Source organism: Schistocerca piceifrons, chromosome 2 (genome assembly GCF_021461385.2).
Source record: "Schistocerca piceifrons isolate TAMUIC-IGC-003096 chromosome 2, iqSchPice1.1, whole genome shotgun sequence".
Classification (NCBI taxonomy): domain Eukaryota; kingdom Metazoa; phylum Arthropoda; class Insecta; order Orthoptera; family Acrididae; genus Schistocerca; species Schistocerca piceifrons.
This window is the reverse complement of record NC_060139.1, coordinates 738,620,732-738,643,108: the sequence shown is the minus strand read 5'-3', so window position 1 is coordinate 738,643,108 and position 22,377 is coordinate 738,620,732. Positions and strand designations below refer to the sequence as shown.

The window sequence follows — 22,377 nt, the reverse complement described above, 5'->3', positions numbered from 1 at the left end:
GAACTTTCTTACCTCATTGGCAAGATACTACGCGAGATGTTCGGTGGAAGCACCTGTCTTCTTCGAATACAGTTTCTCTAAAAATTCCCATTTATGTTCCCCGGCCATCTTCTATTGCACTTTCGCATGTGCTGTGCCAACCAGTTACTAGCCGAGCAGCTCGTCCCTGAATTCGTTCATGCCCTCTTCGTAAGGATTCAAAAACCTGGAACAATACATAAAAATACGTCAAACTAACGTCTTTTATTCTATTTCCTACACAGATGCGTTACATTTTCCCATAACCCTTCCAACAAATATGAGTCTCCCATTCACGTGCCCTAATACTGATCTCATTTCGTCATGCCTCATGTGTCATAAAAAATTTAGTAATGAACATATAACAGCGTAATTAGTACTGATTGTAGCCGGCACTGTGCTATACAAATCACTACCGTCTACATAGTCACCGTGGATTTGTACTCATCTGTGCCATCGTTGAACTCAAACATCAAAAACAATTTGGAAAATTCAGAGTTTTGCTTGTTGAGCCATTATTTAAAAGCTGTTTTAACCTTATCCGTGAAGAAAGTGTACGGAGATGCTGTAATAGACATCAGGAATGTGAGGCGTTGGGTGAAGAAGGTTGGTAACGGAGAAACGGACGTTGCAGATAAACCACGCAGCTAGCCGGCCTACAACGTCTGTAACTGATGATAGTCGAGCACGTGCTGATCCAGTGATGTGAGGAGACAGGCGCTTCAGTGTTCACAATCAACAGCGAAACATGAGTTTTTAAAATCTTGGCTAGAGAAGTAAAATCCCGACTTATTGCAAACTGATTTTCATGCCTGCGTTCAACTATGGCACAAATGTGTGTAAATGCTTGGTGCCTATCTTGAACGGCAATATTGTATAGAGGAGAGTTCACGCTATGATCCATATTAATCTTCAGTACTAAATTTTTATGACACATGAGGCATTACTTTTGACCTACTCTCGTATTATTTGTAAACGCCTCTTCTGTTTGACGCGCTCATGATGTTCACCAAGAATCCCGATGTTAACAGTCACGGCGACATCTGTCCGCAGCTCGTGGTCGCGCGGTAGCGTTCTCGCTTCCCGTGCCCGGGTTCCCGGGTTCGATTCCCGGCGGGGTCAGGGATTTTCTCTGCCTCGTGATGACTGGGTGTTGTGTGATATCCTTAGGTTAAGTTAGGTTTAAGTAATTCTAAGTTATAGGGGACTGATGACCATAGATGTTAAGTGCTCAGACCCATTTGAACCATTTGAACCACGGTGACATCTAGTACAAGACATGACGATACCTCAGTTGCATGGTACTCTGAAATATCCTTTCTCAAATACAGTTGTTCTTAAATATATTTTTGGGGTATATACTTCAGCGTTTAGAAAGGGGAAACATAATTGTGTTTTAAAAAAAACACACATGAATATGGAAGTCAACTGGTGCAGGAAACCGCAGTGTTTGGAAATTGGTGAGCAAAAAATTCGTGATTAGCTTTCTGAGGCCATGAACGTAATAAGTTTCATATTGAGAGGGATTTTATTTTGATGCGCTAGCAGGAGGACCAACAAGTTTCTCGCTATTGGCCCTAAACACAAATTATAATTATCAGTATATTATTGTTCTGCTTACAGGAAGATACGTGGTAACTAATTTCAAAACAACGGTGAATTCTAAACAAGGGAGTGGCATCAGAACAAGGGTAGGCGAAAACAAAATGTAATATTTAGTGGTTTGGTGGGGCACGGGAAATACAAGTGGAGTAAGGAATGCCGGTTGAAGAAGGACAGACGTACAGCTCTTTGCATGAGGACAGGACAGTACTCCATTCACCTATCCAGAGCGCATGGCGGACGCAGAGCAGCACCACTCAGATGAATTATGCTGACAGTTTTTATGCTCTTAAACCATTAGCTCTACCTTTTTTCTCAATAGGAAAAAATTCCACATGAAGGTCGTGTTACAATTTTTCAGATGACTTTATCTCCGAACTCGCCGTCTCCCAACGCTCAGAGACTCGGCTTGCCGGTCTCCTCAGCTGCCCGTTTAGCAAAAAACTCGTCACGTTAAGCTGTTGCCGGGCACAAGTGGACTTTGCCAGCATAGAAAGAAGAGCGACGACCAGCGACATTTCCGCTACAGTCGCATCCGTGGTCGATTTTTATATACCAATACAATGACTAAACGGTTAGCAGCAAATGTTCTTTTTGTACTTAATTATAGTTTTTAATACTTCATTACATTAGTAGGTGTGTGTATCTACATACAGACAGAAGAAAAAAATGCCGCACTTTGCGGTCGACATGCGGTTCCTCATCCCAGTTCAATACAAAGACGTATATACCATAATCAGGTTACTCAGAAACTTTTTCTCTTGTTTTGTTACTAATAATTACTTGCTTTCTCAATATGCCGATCATATTACATGATGATTTTTGACTATGATCGTCTGAATGTTCATGAAAATACCAAGTCAGTTTGATGATAAAACAAAAACGGGGACGAGGCAATGCCGTGGAGAACTGATATGCAGACAGTCCGATGATCGAGTCACGTTCACGCTAATTTTTTTCCAATTAAAGCGTCAAAATTTACCCAATTTAAACCTCCACAATGCGATATCTTGCGTACTTCTTTCTCTTAATGTTACATGTTTTTAAACATTAAGACATAATATGAACTTCTTGCAGACGTAAACGACCACATTGTTCCTTCAAACACAACAGGTGGGCTACACTAGATTACAAATTTACGCTACACACAATAATTCCGTTCTGTACGTTTGATGTCCAACCTAATCTTCACAGAGCCTATATGCACACGTACGACCAATATTCACCTCAGGGAAGATGTTCAAAGCGACCACCTGGCACTCGATTATACTTTGCGTCACCATACGTAACACACCTGCGTTCACTATTGCCAAACCGACATGCACGCGAGCTATTAGGTCGTGTATAGCCATAGGTGGAGTACTAGAAGCATGTTTCTTTAAGTGTCCCCACAAATGACAATCTAGTGAATTAAGATCTGGAGAAAGTGGAGGCCAGAAAACTGGACGTCCATGACCAATCCGTTTTCCTGGAAACGTTTCATTTATACAGTTACGCATATTCATTCCAAAGTGTGGCTGTGCACCATCATGCTAAAACCATAGCCATCGCTGAACGCCAAGTGAACGTTTTATAATGCGTCAGGAAAAGTACTGCAAAGAAACATTCGATACAGGAGTGCATTCAGCTTTTCCGGCAACAGGTATGGGCGCATAAACACCCCTCCGACGGTTTCAGCCCAAAGGTTTATGCCAATAATGACTGTTGTGGACACTGAAAATATCTTCACGTTCTTTATGAAATATTTCTTAACTTCCACCTGGTACAAAAGCCATTCACAAAACTGTACTTGTCGAATGTTGTCTTCTGGTCACTGGTGTTGAGTTAACGTGTAGTGACATGGATGCAGTTCTTCATGGTGAAATACTTCAGTACTCAGTCTCTGACATACTTGGAACTGCCTTGAAATGTCACGGCTACTTTATCGAGGTGAATGGTGAACGGTTTCAAGAGCCGCCTCCTCTCTTTGTGGAGTACGTCTAGACCTTGAACGACCTGTGTCGATTACTTGTGAACGAAGATTACCCGTTTCCCGAGGGCGTTGCTCCAGGCGACAAAAACCAGACTTATCAGGGTGGCGCCTTTGAGAGTGCCGTGCAGCACACGCACAGGTAGCAGGAGGAGATTGGTTATCGGATGCATCCAGCACCAAAAGCATATCGACTTATTCATCATTTGTGTACTCCATCGGGAAGCAGCCCTACATGAACAAACATGACAGAACCAGGGTGTATTGTGCACTGTGTGGTTAGCAGACGCATGAATCCAGTTTAATGTATCTCGTTGTCATGTGATAGGTTCTTATGTGTCATGTGACAAAATGATGACTTGCTTATGAATGACGAGAACTAGGGAACGGACGTCTAAAATCTAAAGAAGGTATCTGACGAGGATTCGAACCGTATTTCCATTGAGGATGTGGGTTTGATGTCCCAGCAGTCTACTCAGTGAGCTGATATTAGTGTGTGTGTGTGTGCGTGGGTTGGGGGTGAAATTGTGGAGGCCGATCAAAGGACGAGCGCAGTAAGCAGGTTGAATTAGAGGTGGTTTTCTATAGTTATGCAGAAACTAAGAGAGACAGGATAGTCTAGCATGGAGAGCTGTATTCTTCAGACTGAAGCTACACGTGTTTTCAAAATGCATCCGATCAGATTTTGTTAGGAAATCATGTCTAGAACCTTGGTGAGAAATGGCTTATTAGCCTCCAAGTGCTGCATGTTTTCTTCGCCCTGTATGTGTGTATGAGTGTACGTCTCTATATGTGTATCTCTGTATGTATATCTAGGTGAAACCCTCGAACCTACAGGAGGAAAACAAAGACCACACACTACAACACAGCAATCAAACCTGAAATACTGTATGTTAGTGAGACACCAACATTCCATACGAAAAGTGACATGGAAAGGATAATGGATGAAGAACGCGAAATCATGAAAAAAATTCTCGGCCAAAAGCTGACTGGAGAAGAGTACAGATTATACTCTAGGAAAACCACATAGAAGTTGTTAAACCTAGCAGATGTCAGAAAAAAGAAGATTAAAGCTCTAAAGTCACATGAGCAGCCTGCCTCCAAGGCTCACCGACAGAATTCTGACATTCATACAAGGGGTCAAGTTAACAATATCATGGATCACACAAGTCAAACACGGCCTAAGAAAATTAGAAAACGATCCAACAGAAATTGAAGACACAGACATATACAAAGACAGAATATACAAGAAGAACGTTAAGGCAGGAATGAAGTCCCAAAGAAAGCAGGGACCAAGTGGACTGAGAATAGGAAGAGTTTCCATGGAGAAAAAAAAAGAGAGATTCGTGAAAGATCTGAAAAAATGCTCAAATGAGGCAGAATTCTTTGCGTGATCCAACAGGGTCCCGATGCAAATAATAATAATAATAAGTATATGTATAAATGCGCATATGATTGTATATGTAAACTTCGAAGACAGCTAGAGTATACATGCCGTACTTTCTTGAACCGTCATTACAGACTTAGTTACATGTCGAAAATATGTGTATGTGAATGTAGTTGTTAGACATTAACTACAAAGATAAAATATTAAATTAAATTTACAGCAACTTGAAACATACACACACACGTACTTATGTACATAAGGATACTTAGATACATACATAAAAACACACATGTTCCTCTTGGAAACTATTTTCATCAGGGACGACCATGGATAAATCCTCTAACAAATGTCATCTGCGACGTGTTTTTAGTATGCTGCGTCACACTATAGGTACATCTACCATGTGGTCCATAGGTCGGAACAAATCTTGATTCACTAAAACTGGAGCAGTCCACAGTGCCGGGAGAAATGTGTAAGCCCACTAGTTCTCATGGTGGTTTCAAATAACACAATTTCCTTAACTACAAAAGCACTCTTTCGTTAGCGCAGCCCTTCACAGAATCACTCTGGTGAATGAGAAGACTTTTTACCACTGGCGCAACAGCTCTTAACTTTTGCAGAAAACATTTCTTCGCACTTTTTGGAACTAATGATAGTCAGTGGTGGAAAGGAGCAAGGCTGGGAACATCAGGTGCTCTACACGACTACTGTGACTCTCTGCACCAATTAGTGAAGATGAAAACATATTATGAACGACATTTGTGCTCCAAAGACGCCTCGTATTGATTGCTTATGAATTCTAAAGTTCCCGCGCGCTGATACACGGACAAACCCGACCACTTCATTCACACCGTGGTCGTGGGTATGCCCGGGCACAGTAGATGCCGCTGCCACTCTGTAACGGCTCCACAGCGACCCATCCTATTGCGATGATTCCATACGTCCGACTGCATACGCACCACTGCAACGACGTATGTGGCCTGTCTAGGGCTACATCACTACACGAGACAAGTTCGACACTGATGAGACAAATATTACGACCAATGCTCACCGCAGGGCTGAATGCCTCCTGGTGGTGTTGAGTGCACTTGACGCAATAAGGGAGGAATGTAAGGGGAAGAGAGACAAATGGAAGTCATTATAGCAAAGATATGGGCCGCAAACGCGGAAATCAACTAATATAAGTGGTTCTCAAACTGGTTGAAGGTTGGTGGAATAACGAGTAGGCCGTGCAGTATTGGACCATTACGTCTCATAACAAAACGTAGGGGACGGAGGATAGGCAGAAATCTGTGACAAATCTGAAGACAGAGTACAATGCTGGTGCAGGCGCAAATGTTTTAGAGCACACCGTTCGAAGGCCGTTGTTAAATATGCAGCCCCACATCACACGACCCCTACATGTTCCCGTATTGACCCAACGATAATTTCATTTATGATTGCATTGGGCGCAGCATCACTAAATTTTCCCGGTGGAGTAATAGATACGTATTGCCTACCGAATGAATCGCATTTCTTGTTACACCAGGTCGATGGTTGTGGCATTGCACTCCGTCATCCTGGCGAATAGCTGCACGAAACATGCAACACGCCGCAGCTGCAGACCGATAAGGGTAGAATTATGCTGTGGGGTACATTGAGCTGAGCTTCCCATGGGATGAGTGATGATAACCAAAGCCATCATGACAGTAGTGAACTACTTGAACATTATCGCGGAGCACCTGGATCGCTTCAAGCTTGAATTATCCCCCTACGGCGAAGACATCTTCCAGCAGGATAACTGTCCACGTTCAAAGGTCAGAATCGTGCTACAGTGGTTCGAGGGGCATTATAATGAAGCCGGCCGTTGTGGCCGAGCGGTTCTAGGCGCTTCAGTCTGGAACCACGCTGCTGACGCAGTCGTAGGTTCGAATCCTGCCTCGGGCTTGGATGTGCGTGATGTTATTACGTTAGTTAGGTTTAAGTAGTTCTAAGTTCTAGGGGACTGATGGCCACAGTAGTTAAGTCCCATAGTGCTCAGAGCCATTTGAACCAGAAAATGTGTCTGATCTGCACTCACAGGAACACATATCGCGCCTGCTGCGTGCCCGTAAAGCACCACCCCGTAATTTTCGGGAATTGCTTGACCTGTGCGTAGACATTTGGTTCCATGTACCTCTGGAGTCCCGTCAAGGACTTCTCGGACCCATAGCAAGCAGAATCCCTGCTGCATTATGTTTGAATGGTGCACCAACACGCTATTAAACAGTCATAATATTTTAGATTATGGGTGTACACTACGTTCAACGCTCCAAAACTACCTGGTAAGGAGGAGACTAATGTTTGTCTGGTGAGCGTATGATCAAATGCGCTCTCTAGATATTGTGCCAATGTTATCAGAGAAGTTGAGTGGACTCGTCCTAGGAATTTTGGAAGACGCAACTTTACAAATATCGTGCCTCTGTCACTGTAGAAATTCTTTACACAGATTTTGTGTTAATCCTTATATCCAAAAAACCAGTTTGATAATATTTATACTTCAATGAATAATAGATCTTCTTTTGAATATTCATTGTCGAAAGTAAAAGTCGAAGCGGACTGTATGAAATGAGAACAAACCGGCTTGGCAGATAGTTTCCAATAGACAGAATAAATATTTCTTACTGGTTAACAGTGAGCTCCCAGGTGTTCAGCGGAGTTGTTTCCATTTTCCGCACACTATTTTGTCGGACGATTCAGTTTCGCTGTTATGTGTACTCGGCGGCTGGACTTCGGACTGTGAGTTGTTATTGACCTCGCGCCAATATTTATAGCCGAGTTCGATACCCGACATCCACTGCGCCCTTAGATGCTCTTTTATTTTGCAGAGCACGCACTGATACTCCGTAAAACGCATATTACCTCAGCGAGAGATTTGAATAAATTGTGTGCCGGACCCCAAGGTTCACTGAAGTTGAAAGCTTCATCCCTGGTTATTAGGTTTTCTTGCATCTTGCTGTTAGAAAACTTCTCGTTTGCAACAAGATACTGGTCTCACTGTAATTCGTTTCTGTTATATATGATTGACATTGTTAAGTTAGGGAGAGATATAGATTAATGCAGAAAGACAAGTACGCCTTCAAACAGAAAAGATAGCTATAGTACAGCATTTATTATGATGACCAGTTTCACTGAATCTTGACCAAATGCATCTTATATCCTGTCATATCACAGAATGATCTTTTATGAACATGAGAACAACATTACATCAGCAAGTGAAGCATAAAATAACTGTTACATAAAATAACGTTTGTATTGCATTGACTATAAAAGGTCATGTTCGTACATTAGCAGAATGAAGAATAATTAAGTTATAATCAATTTATCTCCCGAAACAGTTTAATATTAATTAACTGCCCATCGTAACACCAGTGTAGGTGTTTTAACTCTCCGGTGAGGCTCTCTTTGTTTCAAAACGTTCAAGCTCTATGGACCAGAGTCTTCACCTGTACAGTAACGACCTTTGAATCTGTAGTTCTCTTTCTGCTTTGTTGTTTTAGTCGGGTGCGTCGCTCGCTGAGGTGCCTTGCATCTCCCCTCGACTGTTCTAATAAACTGCCCAATGTACGACATGCCACACTCGCAAGGAATGCGATACACACCCGGCTTTCGGAGACGTAGATCGTGTTTAACATTACATTTTATCTTAGTTGAAGGGAGCGAAATACACTGCATGCCATGTATCCGTAGAAGTCTACCGATCTATCTGGGTATTGGGCCAGAATAAGGCAGATAAGCCATCTTTGGCTTCTTTTCCTCAGTCTCTGTCTCAATCTTTTTCTCAGCGTTCTTGATTGTGACTGCATCGACCGTGCAGTTTGACGCTCTGAGAACCCATTCCATCGGAACGCCAGTGTAGTTGTTTTAGTTCTCCGGTGAGGTTCTTTTTTGTCTGAAGGTGTTCGGTTTCTATGGACCAGAGTCTTTAGCACCGAATATGTTTGTGACGGTTGGTGCAGGCTAGGGGCGTCCAGATAAGGGTCGCTCTGTGTAGGTTTTCTGTATGCACTATGACCTGGGGATCAGTCCGGTCTTAACTAATACGTCGAGGAACTCTTGAAGCTTTTATGCTCCATGCGGTCACAGCAGCAACGTGTCGTTCACGTAACTATAGAAACACTTGGGTTTCAACGTGGTGGATCCTAGTGCCTTTGCTTCAGAGTTTTCCGTGTGTAGGTCAGCCACGACAGGCGATAACGGACCACCCGTCGCCATACCATCGATTAGTTCACAATAAAACAGGAAATACTTGTGGAGAAAACCTGAGAGATTACATTACGTACTGTTCTTTGCAAAAATTGTATGGATCTAAACAGAAGGAGATTTTCATAGTATTATTGAAAAGTTTTCTGTGGTATCCTAAAATAAACAGCAGTGCAGCTGTTCACCATCTTCCAAGATGAGACTGTGGTGAGTCTTAAAGAAGTGGCGTGGTCATGGTGGCATCGCCCTGTCTGGGCCTTGTACCAGGGGCCACCAGCGCAACGCACAATGCAGCCTGAGCGTCACGTGTTGGCCGCTGGTAAGAGCGATGAATCGCTGTGTATGATTGACACCATAAACAGTCTGCCTGCTAATTCAGAGCATTTTCCTCAGATAGATTACAAGGAGGTTCCCAATCCCAATTAAAGGAGAGTCCTTGTTTCTGTTAATTATATTATGCACCAAATCAGTTTCAATCTATTCCTTGTGTACGAAGAATTAGCAATAGAACGTGGTAGCAAGTACATTATCTTGCCGAATTCATCCCCTCAACCACTAAGCAGTGCTCCAATATAGACGATTTCTCAGGTGGTCGTAGTCTTTGGTGGCGACGGTGGATGGCAATTCTTAGCTTGGAAACACCAGTCGTTATGTGTTGGTCGTCACTGAACGCTGTACCCTAGGATTCAGGAATTCATTTTGTTTCATTTAATTTACGTCTATGGTCACAAACTTTTTGTTAACAGATTACCGGTTTCGGTCTAAAGTGACCATCATCAGATCTGTTTTATAAAAACAAAGTCCTGATGTGCTACTGACAACATGACTCGTGCATATATATTTGACGATGCTGGTGCTGATTTTGCATTTAATATTTGAAGATGCCACTATGGATGCAGTAAATTAGGACTTTGTTTTTATAAAACAGATCTGATGATGGTCATTATAGACCGAAACCGGTAATCTGTTAACAAAAAGTTTGTTACCATAGACGCAAATTAAAGGAAACTTGTTGTATATACGGGTCACTGTTTTGCTAGCGACAATGTCACAGCTTGTGATTAATTTTGTTGACAAGTAAATGCGAAACAGGTTCATTTTCATGCTTTCAAATTTGGCAAAAAGGACTGAACTTTCCAAGAAACTCCTAAGACTGCACGATTCTTGTCGTCAGATCATTTAGTTTCAATCAATTTATCTCCCCAAAAAGATTAATTTCAATCAACTGTCCTAAGAGCGGTATCCGTAAGATTTCCCACGAATAGCGGTTGAAGCTTAGAAATTTTGAACTGAATCCGTAGTACGTGAGAGAGTGTGAGTCATACCATGAGGTTCTCCGATGAAAGGCAGAGGTGTGTTTCTTATGACTTCAGTCACGTAAAAGGAAAAAAAAGAAGGTAGACACACGCAGGGCAGAGCGATGAGTGATGGAAGACAGAGCACCAGCAGCTATTCAGAGGCATTTGTTGACGCATTGCCCTCGGCAACGTGTACAGTGGTGTTGTCTTTTTGCAGCTTTCGGAGACTTTGTTCTGCGACAGCCGAGGACAGGCGGTCCGGACAAGTCAGGCGTCTCCCATGACCTTCCGATGGGCAGGGTGGCGCAACACGTGAGCACGCGTCCCGGTGATGGGCACGGGGTTCAAGCCCCACACTTGCTATATAACGCTGGGGCAGCCGCCTCTAAGCTCATCTCAGTGCAGCTGGCCCCCGCAGCGACTCCGACATGGCCGCCTCTGCCGCCGCCTGCCGCTTGCCGCCGCTGCTGCTTCTGGCGTTGGTCATCACCGTCGTCGCACCAGCTTCAGCCCTCCAGTTGCGTGAGTAGCCACATGACAGGATGCGAAGACGGTTTAGTTTCGCTGCTTATCAGACATGTACTAGATGTGGTTGCCAAAAGCTGCTTTATTTGGTCTAAACTCGCACACACGCATACAGCGGTTGCGCAAAAGTGTGGAAACACCAAAAGAACAAACACATTACCGTGGCTAATGAGGTGCAGGAGAGTTGTTGACATTCAAAACAGCTTCCACGTATCCCGGAATGAATATAGGTCCTGTGTGATTTCCAAGGAAATTTTATATCATTCATCTTGAAAAACAGTCGCAAGTTCAGCAATCGAAGATGAACGTGCACAGCATTGAGTTCTGTTGACTGTGGAGGCCACGAGAGATGTGACGACTCATCCTCGAGCTCGTAAAACCAGTCCCGGACGATGCGGGCTGTCTGAACAGGGACCATTCGTCTTAGAACACAGCACCTGTTGTATCCCGCCTACACGTCAAATATGGGGTGCCTAAGAAACCTCCTTTCTCGGATCGCTAGACAATAATTCAAGTAAATCAAATTAGAGAAGTATACTATGGAAAGTAAATGATTAAAATACTCTGTCTCATACAGATGTGTCACGAGCAAAAGACAACAGACATACAAGAAATCTCTTCAGCATATACAAATCGTAATACAAGAAAAGTAATGCAGTTTCTAAGTCGCTGCTATACAAGTGCCTGTTCTTGATGCCGCTGTGGAAGTCGTAGAACTCGCAGAACTGGCTAGTCTTAAATTGTGCCGCGGCCAGGCGCTTACGTCCTCTTCCTGCCGAGGGCGCTGCCGTCGGGGTGTCGTCCTAGGGAGGGGTCGGTCCGCGTGCAAATGGCTAACGTCTTATTCATAGGCCTCTCTGCTCTGACCTTCCAAACCGGCGTGCCGGCGCTTGACTTTACGCTGGAACAGCATCACTATTGAGGAAAAACATTGTAACAGGGGGGGGACCTGATCAGCCAAACTGGTCACATGTTGTTGTTGTGGTCTTCAGTCCTGAGACTGGTTTGATGCAGCTCTCCATGCTACTCTATCCTGTGCAAGCTTCTTCATCTCCCAGTACCTACTGCAACCTACATCCTTCTGAATATGCTTAGTGTATTCATCTCTTGGTCTCCCTCTACGATTTTTACCCTCCACGCTGCCCTCCAATGCTAAATTTGTGATCCCTTGATGCCTCAGAACATGTCCTACCAAACGGTCTCTTCTTCTTGTCAAGTTGTGCCACAAACTCCTCTTCTCCCCAATTCTGTTCAATACCTCCTCATTAGTTATGTGATCTACCCATCTAATCTTCAGCATTCTTCTGTAGCACCACGTTTCGAAAGCTGGTCACATAATAGAATGAAATTTTCACTCTACAGCGGAGTGTGCGCTGATATGAAACTTCCTGGCAGATTAAAACTGTGTGCCGGACCGAGACTCGAACTCGGGACCTTCCTTCGCCTTTCGCGAGCAAGTGCTCTACCAACTGAGCTACCCAAGCACGACTCACGCCCTGTCCTCACAGCTGCAGTTCCGCCAGTACCTCGTCTCTTACCTTCCAAACTTCACAGAAGCTCTCCTCATTCTAGAAACATCCCCCAGGCTGTGGCTAAGCCATGTCTCCACAATATCCTTTCTTCTAGGAGTGCTAGAGCTGCAAGGTTCGCAGGAGAGCTTCTGTGAAGTTTGGAAGGTAGGAGACGAGGTACTGGCGGAATTGAAGCTGTGAGGACGGGGTATAAGTCGTGCTTGGGTAGCTCAGTTGGTAGAGCACTTGCCCCAGAAAGGCAAAGTTTCCGAGTTCGAGTCTCGGTCCGGCACACAGTTTTCATCTGGTCACATAATTCTTCGCAGTTATGCGACCTCACAGAGTAATCATAGGGCCTACGGAATACCACGATATGACTACGCAAACCATCACAGAACCCCAGCCATGGTTCAATCTTGCGATGTAAACTAGGCTAGAAGTTAGAAACACTGTGAAACAATACTCATCTGACCAAAAGACTTTCTTCCATTGCTCCATACTCCAGGTTTTATGGCTTCGGCAACAACTTTTCCTATTACGAGCATTTGCAACTCTGATGAGAAGTTACAGAATTCACTTCGCCCTGCAATTCCCTACTTACGGAGCTGCCTTCTTCTTGCTTTGACGCAGAGAGGATTTGCGAGTGCGACATTCCGTCCTGCAGTGGTTCTTGCAGCTCTCGTTCTTTTATCTTCCGTCACAATCCTCTTCAACGGCAGATTGTCATGATCGCTCTACACACACGTCCATCCTGGTTCTGACTTACCAGCTGACCTTTTCCACCGTCGCTGTATAGGGTATAAACCTTCCACACGGTGACTCTTGAAACAACAAACACTTGCTTACGGAAGCATCCACCATACCAGCAATTTGACCACGTTCGTATGCACTGAGCTCCGACATGACGCACTTACAACTAGACACAACGCTGTTCCAATCACGACTGACTCTTTATACGTTTTAAGGACATTTCACATGTTCCTTTAGTGGCGAAATGCAACGGCCCAACCTGCCGGCTTGGCTAGCACCTGCGTTTATGTTCAGTCATGCATTTCTCGCGGAGCTTCCTTAATATGGTCCAACAACTGTGTAAGTTCTTTTTACAGGAAACTCTTAGAGCGAATTCTAAGCATAAAACGTTAGTTAATTAAGTGAGTCGTCGAGAGGGATGAATAAAGGCATACACAAATTTAGTCCACACGATGTCGTCTAACATAACATTTTCCAGTACCAAGTACGCATGCAGGGGTAGGCTGTTGTTACGTGGATAGGCGGCAGTGCTTGACACCCATACAAGCTCATTATGATCGGGCGTTAATAGCGACTACGCCCGTACGGCCGGCTACTTGCGACTGATTGTCTGCCAGCGATTTGCCGCTGAGGCATCCTTCTTGTCGACAATGTAGCCATGTCAATCATCGCTGGATACATCTATCTGCTAAAGCGGTACTCTTATCGGTCCCGTCAAAGTCGCTTGTTTAGCGAAAAGATCAGGACAATGTGGGAAACTATTTGACATCATAATTTCTTTTTTCTTTTTTTTCCAACACAGTCGCCTGTTGCTTAGATGCAATTTGTTTTGCCACTAAGTGAAAGTCTAGCAGATCCTCAAATTACCTATTTGCGGCTGCTATTATCTCTTCACTATGCTGAGTGCACTTTTCATCGACAAACGTCTTCAGATATGTAAATAAGTAGTAGTAAACAGGTGTCATTCCTGGTCAATGGTATGAATTATCTAACAACTGTTACTTCAAATACCATAACTTTCCCGTTGCCCAAGCATTTTTTTTTTAAATCTGGCAAAACGCAGATGCTTCTTCTTTTGCAAAACAAACCTATTGCATATTTTTTCATTCAACTGGTTGAGAATATTTGCGTAGTAATAGTTTCTTCATGTGTGAGTCCACGGCCTCAAAGTAATTTCTAAATGCTAAAACCATTTTAAAGCCCCACCAAAGGCTCTCAGATTTTTTTATTTATCAATTTTATTGCAACATGAATTACATTTCTGACCAGTTTCAGCCTATCGACATTTTTAAATCCAGCTGTGTCGGTGAAATGTGTATCGTATTTTAAAACTATTTAGCGTTACGTGTGAAACAGAATCCCGTTTCAACAAACACGCCGAAAACAGCATATATCGTCTCTTCTAATGTGACAGATATTTTAAGGACGCTACAGAATATGGAAACAGGCCGATACTGGCTACTAATGTAACTCATGACGCAATAAAATTCATCCACATAAATGAAAACAAAAATTCTGACAAGTGAAATAAATGGCTGTAGCTTCGTCATAAGTTGCATTGAGAAGTATAAGTTTTTATTTCTTGATGTGACTATTTCCGGACACCCGTGTCCATTTTCAAACCATCCGTGCCGTATGTGTGACAAATACAGGCGATAGCCCATGTACAGAAACTGTCCCTGCAGCAAACAAAGCATATACCGCCGACTTAAAACAGAAAATTAACAGTTTGCTTCTCAGTGCAATTTATGACGAAGCTACAACCATTTATTTCACTTATATGAAAATTTGCGGACCTATTTTTCACCTGCAGAATGCTCCAAGTTCATAAAAGTCTTGGCAGTCTGCGGTGGACATATAAAATGCTTTCAGTACAGAGAAATTTGTGTAGTAGCCCACAGTTATAGCGTTACGCGCTCGAAGGTAAGAAGTTGGAACTTAGCCTTCCTGGTGCAAGTGCATAGCCTTCTAATACATAAAACGCTGTTTTATTGCAGCCTTTACGTAGCAGACCAACGTATCATCTACGGTACAAATTGGGGCACAAAAGAAGTTGAATACTTTTAATAGTTCAAACATAGATGAGAAATCCGTTTTCGCATTTACAAGAACCTCCCATTTGCTGATCATCCAATAACACATTGTGCATGTTCTCATTGGTTTCGACTGTGGTTTCATTTTTGAGACAGACGTACTTCGTGTGCATCATTTTCATAATCAATACAGCAGTTTTGCAATCAGCCACCCAGTGCTTAAATGCCGAAATTGACGGTGCACACTCTTTATAAACCGTACAAAAAGAACGTCATCATATTTCGGTGTACTGATTTCAAGGACTTACGTACATCACGGCTAGTTTAGAAAGACGTATAAACCGAATTTCTCAAGCAATTGGCAAGCAACGGATGATCGCATCATGATGGTACAACAATTTATTACATGAAGTCTGTTGTCAGTTCACCACCGAAACCTGTAACTAAAACTATTTGCGATTGTTTTTCGTAGTTTAATATTTCTGCATATTTATATATACTGTCATTTTAACGAGGCCATTCACTGACTGGTACTCGCCTCATGTAGGGGAGACATGCCTAAATTGTACCATTTTTGAGATTTCATATATTATAGCCTAAACACTAAGCTTCAAAATTATTTAACCACTGCCATTCTCATCTACAGGATGTCGTTCTTCGCATGTAAAGTAAAGGATTGAAATTCCGAGAAAAATAAACACACTGTGCTTAATTTTCTAAGCATCCCCAAGCGGTACAAATTAGGAATCTGGTTTCTCGATTTGTTCCATTGGGTGCATAAATTGTACCACCCCTATCTTTCTGCGCTCAAAGATATATACTACTCTGAAGTATAAGGAAAGTTGCATATATTAATTCTCACCCCTCTACAGGCATTGCAATACAAATTTTTCCTTTATCCCCCCCGCCCCCCACTTTCACCGCACTTTTCATGAATACGCGTTTTGATTTTCATGAATATGATTATTTTCCGTTCGATCTTCCTCGCACAACTCGCTGTACCCTTTTATGAATGGGTTTCTGTGATGGCTTACCCGCAGAGCCTCCAAAACATTTTTTTTTTCAGGCGGGGCCGCGGTTCTACATTTCTTCTCTTGTGATTCGTTTACTTTTATACCATGGGCTGTTTATCAGCTTATAGGCTTCTTGGCTCCATCCTGAAATTTTGGTTGGAGCTTTCATCATTTTCTTCGGATTCCGCGAAATCTATTGAACGGAAACCTTCATCTCACTTTTTGCCTTCCATGGTGGCATTGATATTACGGGGCAATCAGTTTCGTTCTGCAATGCTTAACGGAACTATTCTTATGTCCGGCATGCTTAAACCGAAACTCATCTATTCATGTGTAAGAATCTACTCTTCCAGTTTGTTTTCAGATTCGATGAAAAACACTTTAATGCGGCCAGAAACTTTTATATACCTGTTTACATTTTATTTCTATTTTGAATATGCATCTTAATTGTTGGCTAAGGTACATTTTGTATGTGTGCAAATTCATTTAATCCACGATCTTCATTTAAATATTGTTTTACAACCAAATGCAATTAATCTGTGCACCACTTCCCATAAAGCCTTTCTGTGTCCATGTTATATTACAAAATACTTACTTAATTAACGCTTTTGGTATTCACCATACCATTTATAAACGTTATGTGGCAATAATAATAGTAAACGCATTTTTAAAGCCTGCTATATGATCACGTTTATTATACTGCACCTGTACAATATCTAAAACTTCTAGCGGTACATTTTGACAAAGATGTCATTTTCTGTTTTTCAGTTTGCTGCAAATCAACCAAACGTACATTCTCAGAAATTTCTTCCCCAAGGTGTAGATGTGATACTAGTGGACCTCTCTTGGCCAGGAATGCACTGTTTGAGAGTGCTAGATTGCTTTTGATGTCGTCATTGCTCCGTCCGTCATGGGTTCAAAAATGGCTCTCAGCACTATGGGACTCAACTGCTGAGGTCATTAGTCCCCTAGAACTTAGAACTAGTTAAACCTAACTAACCTAAGGACATCACAAACATCCATGCCCGAGGCAGGATTCGAACCTGCGACCGTAGCGGTCTTGCGGTTCCAGACTGCAGCGCCTTTAACCGCACGGCCACTTCGGCCGGCTCGTCATGGGTTATTCTGCTGCCTAGCTAGCAGAATTCCATAACTTCATTTTTTTTTAGTGATCATCAATTCTGATGTTAAGTTTCTCGGTATTCTCATTTCCGCTACTTCTGAGTACCTTCTTCGATTTACTCACTGTCCATATTCTCGACTGATTAGCTTATTCATTCCATTCAACACATTCTGTAATTCTTCCTCACTTTCAATGAGGATAGGAATGTCATCAGCGAATCTTATCATTAATATCCTTTCACCTTGATTTTAATCCCACACTTGAAACTTCCTTTTACTTCTGTCATTGCTTCTGTGATATATAGATTGAACACTAGGGGCGGAAACCTACATCTCTGTCTTACACAGTTTTAATCCGAGCACTTCGTTCTTGGTCTCTCACTCTTATTGTTCCCTTCAGGGCCTTGTACATACTATATTTTACCCGTCTCTCCATACATCTTATTCCTATTTTTCTCAGAATTTCGGACATCCTCCGTCATTTTACACTGTCGAAAGCGTTTTCCACGTTGACGATTGCTAGGAACGTGTCTTTCTTTTTCTTCAGTCTTGCTTTGTTTACCAGGCTCAACATCAGAAGTGCCTCTCTGGTGCCCCTACCTCTCCTAAAGCCAAACTGACCGTCATCTAAAAGATACTAACTTTGCTTTTCTATACCTCTCTATGTTTTTCTTTCATCAACTTGGGTGCATGAACTGTTAAGTTGAATGTGCGATGATTTTCGCACTTCTCGGCTCTTGCTATCTTCGGAATTGTATGGATGCTGTTCTTCCGGAAGTCTTACGCTATATCGTCAGTCTCATACAATCTACACACTGACGTGGATAGCCGTTTTGTTGCTACTTCCCCCAATGGTTTTTAGAAATTCCGATGGAATCTTATCTATCCTTTCTGCCTTATTGCGTCTTAAGTCATCCAAAGCTCTTAAATTCTGATTCTAATGCTGTATTCCCCTCTCTCTTCCCTATCGACTACTATTTGTTTTTCTATTACGTCATCAGACAAGTCTTCTCTCTCGTAGAGGTTTCCAGTGTAATCCCTCCACCTATCCGCTCTGTCCGCCGCATTTTACAGTTAATTTTCCATTGAACTCTTAAGGTTACAGCCCTTGCCTTTAATTTCACGGAAGGTTCCTTTGACTTTCGTATATATGCAAGTCAGTCCTGCAACAGTCATTTCACTTTCGAATATTTCACATACACTGAAGCGCCAAAGGAACAGGTATAGGAAACTGGTACAAGCATGCGTACTCAAATACAGATATATGTAAACAGGCAGAAGACGGCGCTGTGGTCGGGAACGACTATTTAAGACAAGTGTCTGGCGCAGTTCTTAGATCGGTTACTGCTGCTACAATGGCAACTTATCAAGATTTAGGTGACTCTGAACGTGGTGTTGTGGTCGGCGCACGAGCGATGGGACACAGCATCTCCGGGTAGCGATGAAGTGGAAATTTTCCCGTACGACCATTTCACGTGTGAATCGTGAATATCAGGAAACCGGCAAAACAACAAACTTTCGACATGGCCGCGGCTGAAAAAAAAATCCTTCAAGAACGGGACCAACGACGGCCGAAGAGAATCGTTCAACCCAGGAGAAGTGCAACCCTTCCTCAAATTGCTGCAGATTTCGATGCTGGGCCATCAAGAAGGGTCACTCTAAGAACGATTCAACGAAACATCATCGATATGGGCCTTGGGAGCCTACGGCCCACTCGTGTACCCTTGACGAATGCACGACATAAAGCACTGCACCTCGCCTGGGCCCGTCGACACCGACATTGGACTGTTGATGACTGGAAACATGTTGCCTGGTCAGGAGAGTCGCGTTTCAAATTGTATCGAGCGGATGGACGTGTACGGGTATGTAGACAAACTCATGAATCCATGGATCCTGCGTGTCAGCAGGGGACTGTTCAAGCTGTGGAGGCTCTATAATGGCGTGGGACGTGTGGAGCTAGAGTGACATGGGACCCCTGGTACGTCTAGATACAACTCTGACAGGTCATCCGTATGTAAGCATCCTGTCTGATCACCTGCATCGAGTCATGTCCATTGTGTATTCCGACGGACTTGTGTAATTCCAACAGGAAAATGCGACACCCCACACGTCCAGAATTGCTACAGAGTGCGCCAGGAAGACTTTCTGAATTTCAACATTTGCGCTGGTCACCAAACTTCCCAGACATGAACATCATTGAGTATATCTTGGATGTCTTGCAACGTGCTGTTCAGAAGAGACCTCCAACCCCTCGTACTCTTAAGAATTTATGGACAGCCCTGCAGGATTAGTGGTATCAATTCCCTCTAGCATTACTTGAGACATTAGTCGATTCCATGCCACATCGTATTGCGGCACTTCAGCGTGATCTCGGGGACCCTTCAGGATATTAGGCAGGTGTGCCAGTTTCTTTCGCTCTTCAGTGTATTTGCTGTACCCATTCCGCATTGGCTTCGATCCACTTCCCATTTATTCCAATCTTAAGTGACTTGTATCTCTGTATTTCTGAATTGCCCGGAACATTTTTGTACTTCCTTCTTTCGTCGATCAGCTGAAGTATTTCTTCTTGTACTCGCGGTTTTTACACAGTTCCTTTCTGTGTACATATGTTTTTCTCTCCACCATCTGTGACTGCCGTTTTAAAGATGTCCATTTCTCTTTACTTGAACTGTATGATATGCTGTTCATTGTTGCAGTATCTATAGCCTCAGAGAGCTTCAAGTGTATCTCATCATTCCTTGGCATTTTCGTACCACATTTCCCTGCGCACTGAATCTGCCTGACTAGTCTCTTCAACTTCATCCTATTCTTCATTATTCCCAAATAGTGATCGAAAGTCTGTATCTGCTCTTGGGTACGCCTCTTGCATTAATCAGTGTCTGATTTCGGAATCTGCGTGACCTTGATGTACTCTAACTGGAACGTTCCCGTATCTCCCTGCTTTTTTCAGGTGTACCTCTACATCTTGTGGCTTTTGAACAAAGTATTCGCTATTACTAGAGAAAATTTATTACAGAACTCAATTAGTCTTTCGCCTCTCTCATTCCTACTACCAAGCCCATATTCTCCAGTCACCCTTTCCTCTATTCCTTCCCCTCCGACCACATTCCAATCCCCTATGACTATCGGATTTCCCCTTTACGTATTGAATTACATGTTTTACATCGTCATATACTTTTTTCATAGCTTCTTCTTCTGCTTGTGACGTCGGTATGCATACCTGAACTATTGTCGGTGATGGTTTGCTGTCAATTCTTATGAGAACAATCCTATCAATTAACTGCTGACAATAACTCACTCACTCCCCTATTCATTCTGCTTTATTCATATCGACTCCTACTGCCGTTGTACCACTTTTCCATGGTATAAATTAGGAAACGCTACAATATAAGCAACTCATCCCAAAGTTGCATTAATCTGTACCTCTCGTCATTTACATCCACTCCTTCATTGTAATAATCTGCAAGTTCTCAATCGTTTATACGTTATGGTGCTAAAAATACCATTGGAAATGGCTTAATAACATTTAAATAACGCAATGGAATTTCACTACTTGTAGATTTACAAAAAGTATTCCAAGTACTATTACGACTGCAACAAGGATGTGGTTTCTTCGAAGTAACAGTTCTTCCTTGATTGTAATATGCTTAAGGAAGGGAGAGACAAATCTGAACGAGGACGACTATGCACAGACCAGCATCACAGCTATTGCACTACGTCGTTTGGTTCTCATTTTCAGTTCGTTGTGAGAGCAACAATGAAAGAAGTTAATGGAGCCTGCATACTATTTATCCACGTCCAGATAGAAGGCCACACGTTACTGTGACTGAAGCGCGCTGCGCACCATGGTGCCCGTCACTCAACATGAGAGCCATCTGAATACTCATCGGAATGACGCAGAGATGGCTATCAACAAAATATTTCCTTTTTGCGTCGGTAAATGTTTTTTCAGTAACGTATGTTAATACTAAACTTGGTCTGTGAAACTGTTTCACTTATACAGCATTTCAAATCAGTAGTCCAAATGGATTACCTCGAATAGTATGCGCGACACAGTCTCTTTCCAGAAACTGCATTAATAGTGGAATTGTAGCCAAACTTAGTGAAGGTTAATGAGGAATGTGTTTCTCAGTTTGTAGCTACGTGTATGAATTAAAACGTGTCCGATTTCATTTGAAGGTGACCCACTAATAAGGGTTTCTCAAAACCGCAACGGCAAGTGAAAATGGGAAAGAGTGCAGTATGTTTTTAGTAATCAGGGGTTGAAGGTGTATGAAATAGACGGCGCCTACGACATAACACAAGAGAGATTGCGGGATCAGTTTGCGACATGGGTATCGCAACAACTGAACGCGGAAAAAAAGTAAAAAAGTGCTTATCAGCACAATTTGAAGACTTTAAGAAAAATGTATGTGATGCCGTGTGCCGATTAATTACTAAGAGGGCAATCACCAGATCGTTGGACTTCCTGTTATTTTCATGTCTAAGCATACCTGTGCCTGGAATATACTCTGCACATTTTGAAAAAATTGTCACTGTTACTGATGGGAATGCAGCACACGTCAAGGAATCAGACGTTAGAGATAGTATTCACTAATTAGAAAGTCGGTGGGCATAGTGCGTTAATTTAGAAGGCGAACTACAGTGACGAATGGGTACTTTTTTACTTAAGAAAACGGAGTGCTTAACTGTCAGACAGAGATTTTCAAACTTTCATCCTATGGTGAACAACAGAGTGGAGCTGCATAGAGCGAAGAATTACATCTTCACATCCATACTATGCAAGCCGTCTTGATTGCAGGTGTCTTCGCGCAGCATTGTCACTTCGCTCTTCTCCTGTTCTGGCCGTGCGGCTCTAGGCGCTTCAGTCCGGAACCGCGTGACTGCTACGGTCGCAGGTTCGAATCCTGCCTCGGGCATGGTTGTGT

The 22,377-nt window shown here is 42.9% G+C and overlaps 1 protein-coding gene across 1 annotated transcript in view; it reads left to right on the top strand.

Annotated features, from left to right (window-relative positions):
* The first annotated feature begins 10,879 nt into the window (after positions 1 to 10,879).
* Positions 10,880 to 22,377, top strand: part of LOC124776899 (protein takeout-like) — a 39,594-nt gene continuing 28,096 nt past the window's right edge. The window contains exon 1 of the mRNA XM_047252090.1: positions 10,880 to 11,017. Coding sequence (XP_047108046.1) covers positions 10,924 to 11,017 — 94 coding nt within the window. The 5' untranslated portion in view covers positions 10,880 to 10,923. The remainder of the gene's footprint in view (positions 11,018 to 22,377) is intronic.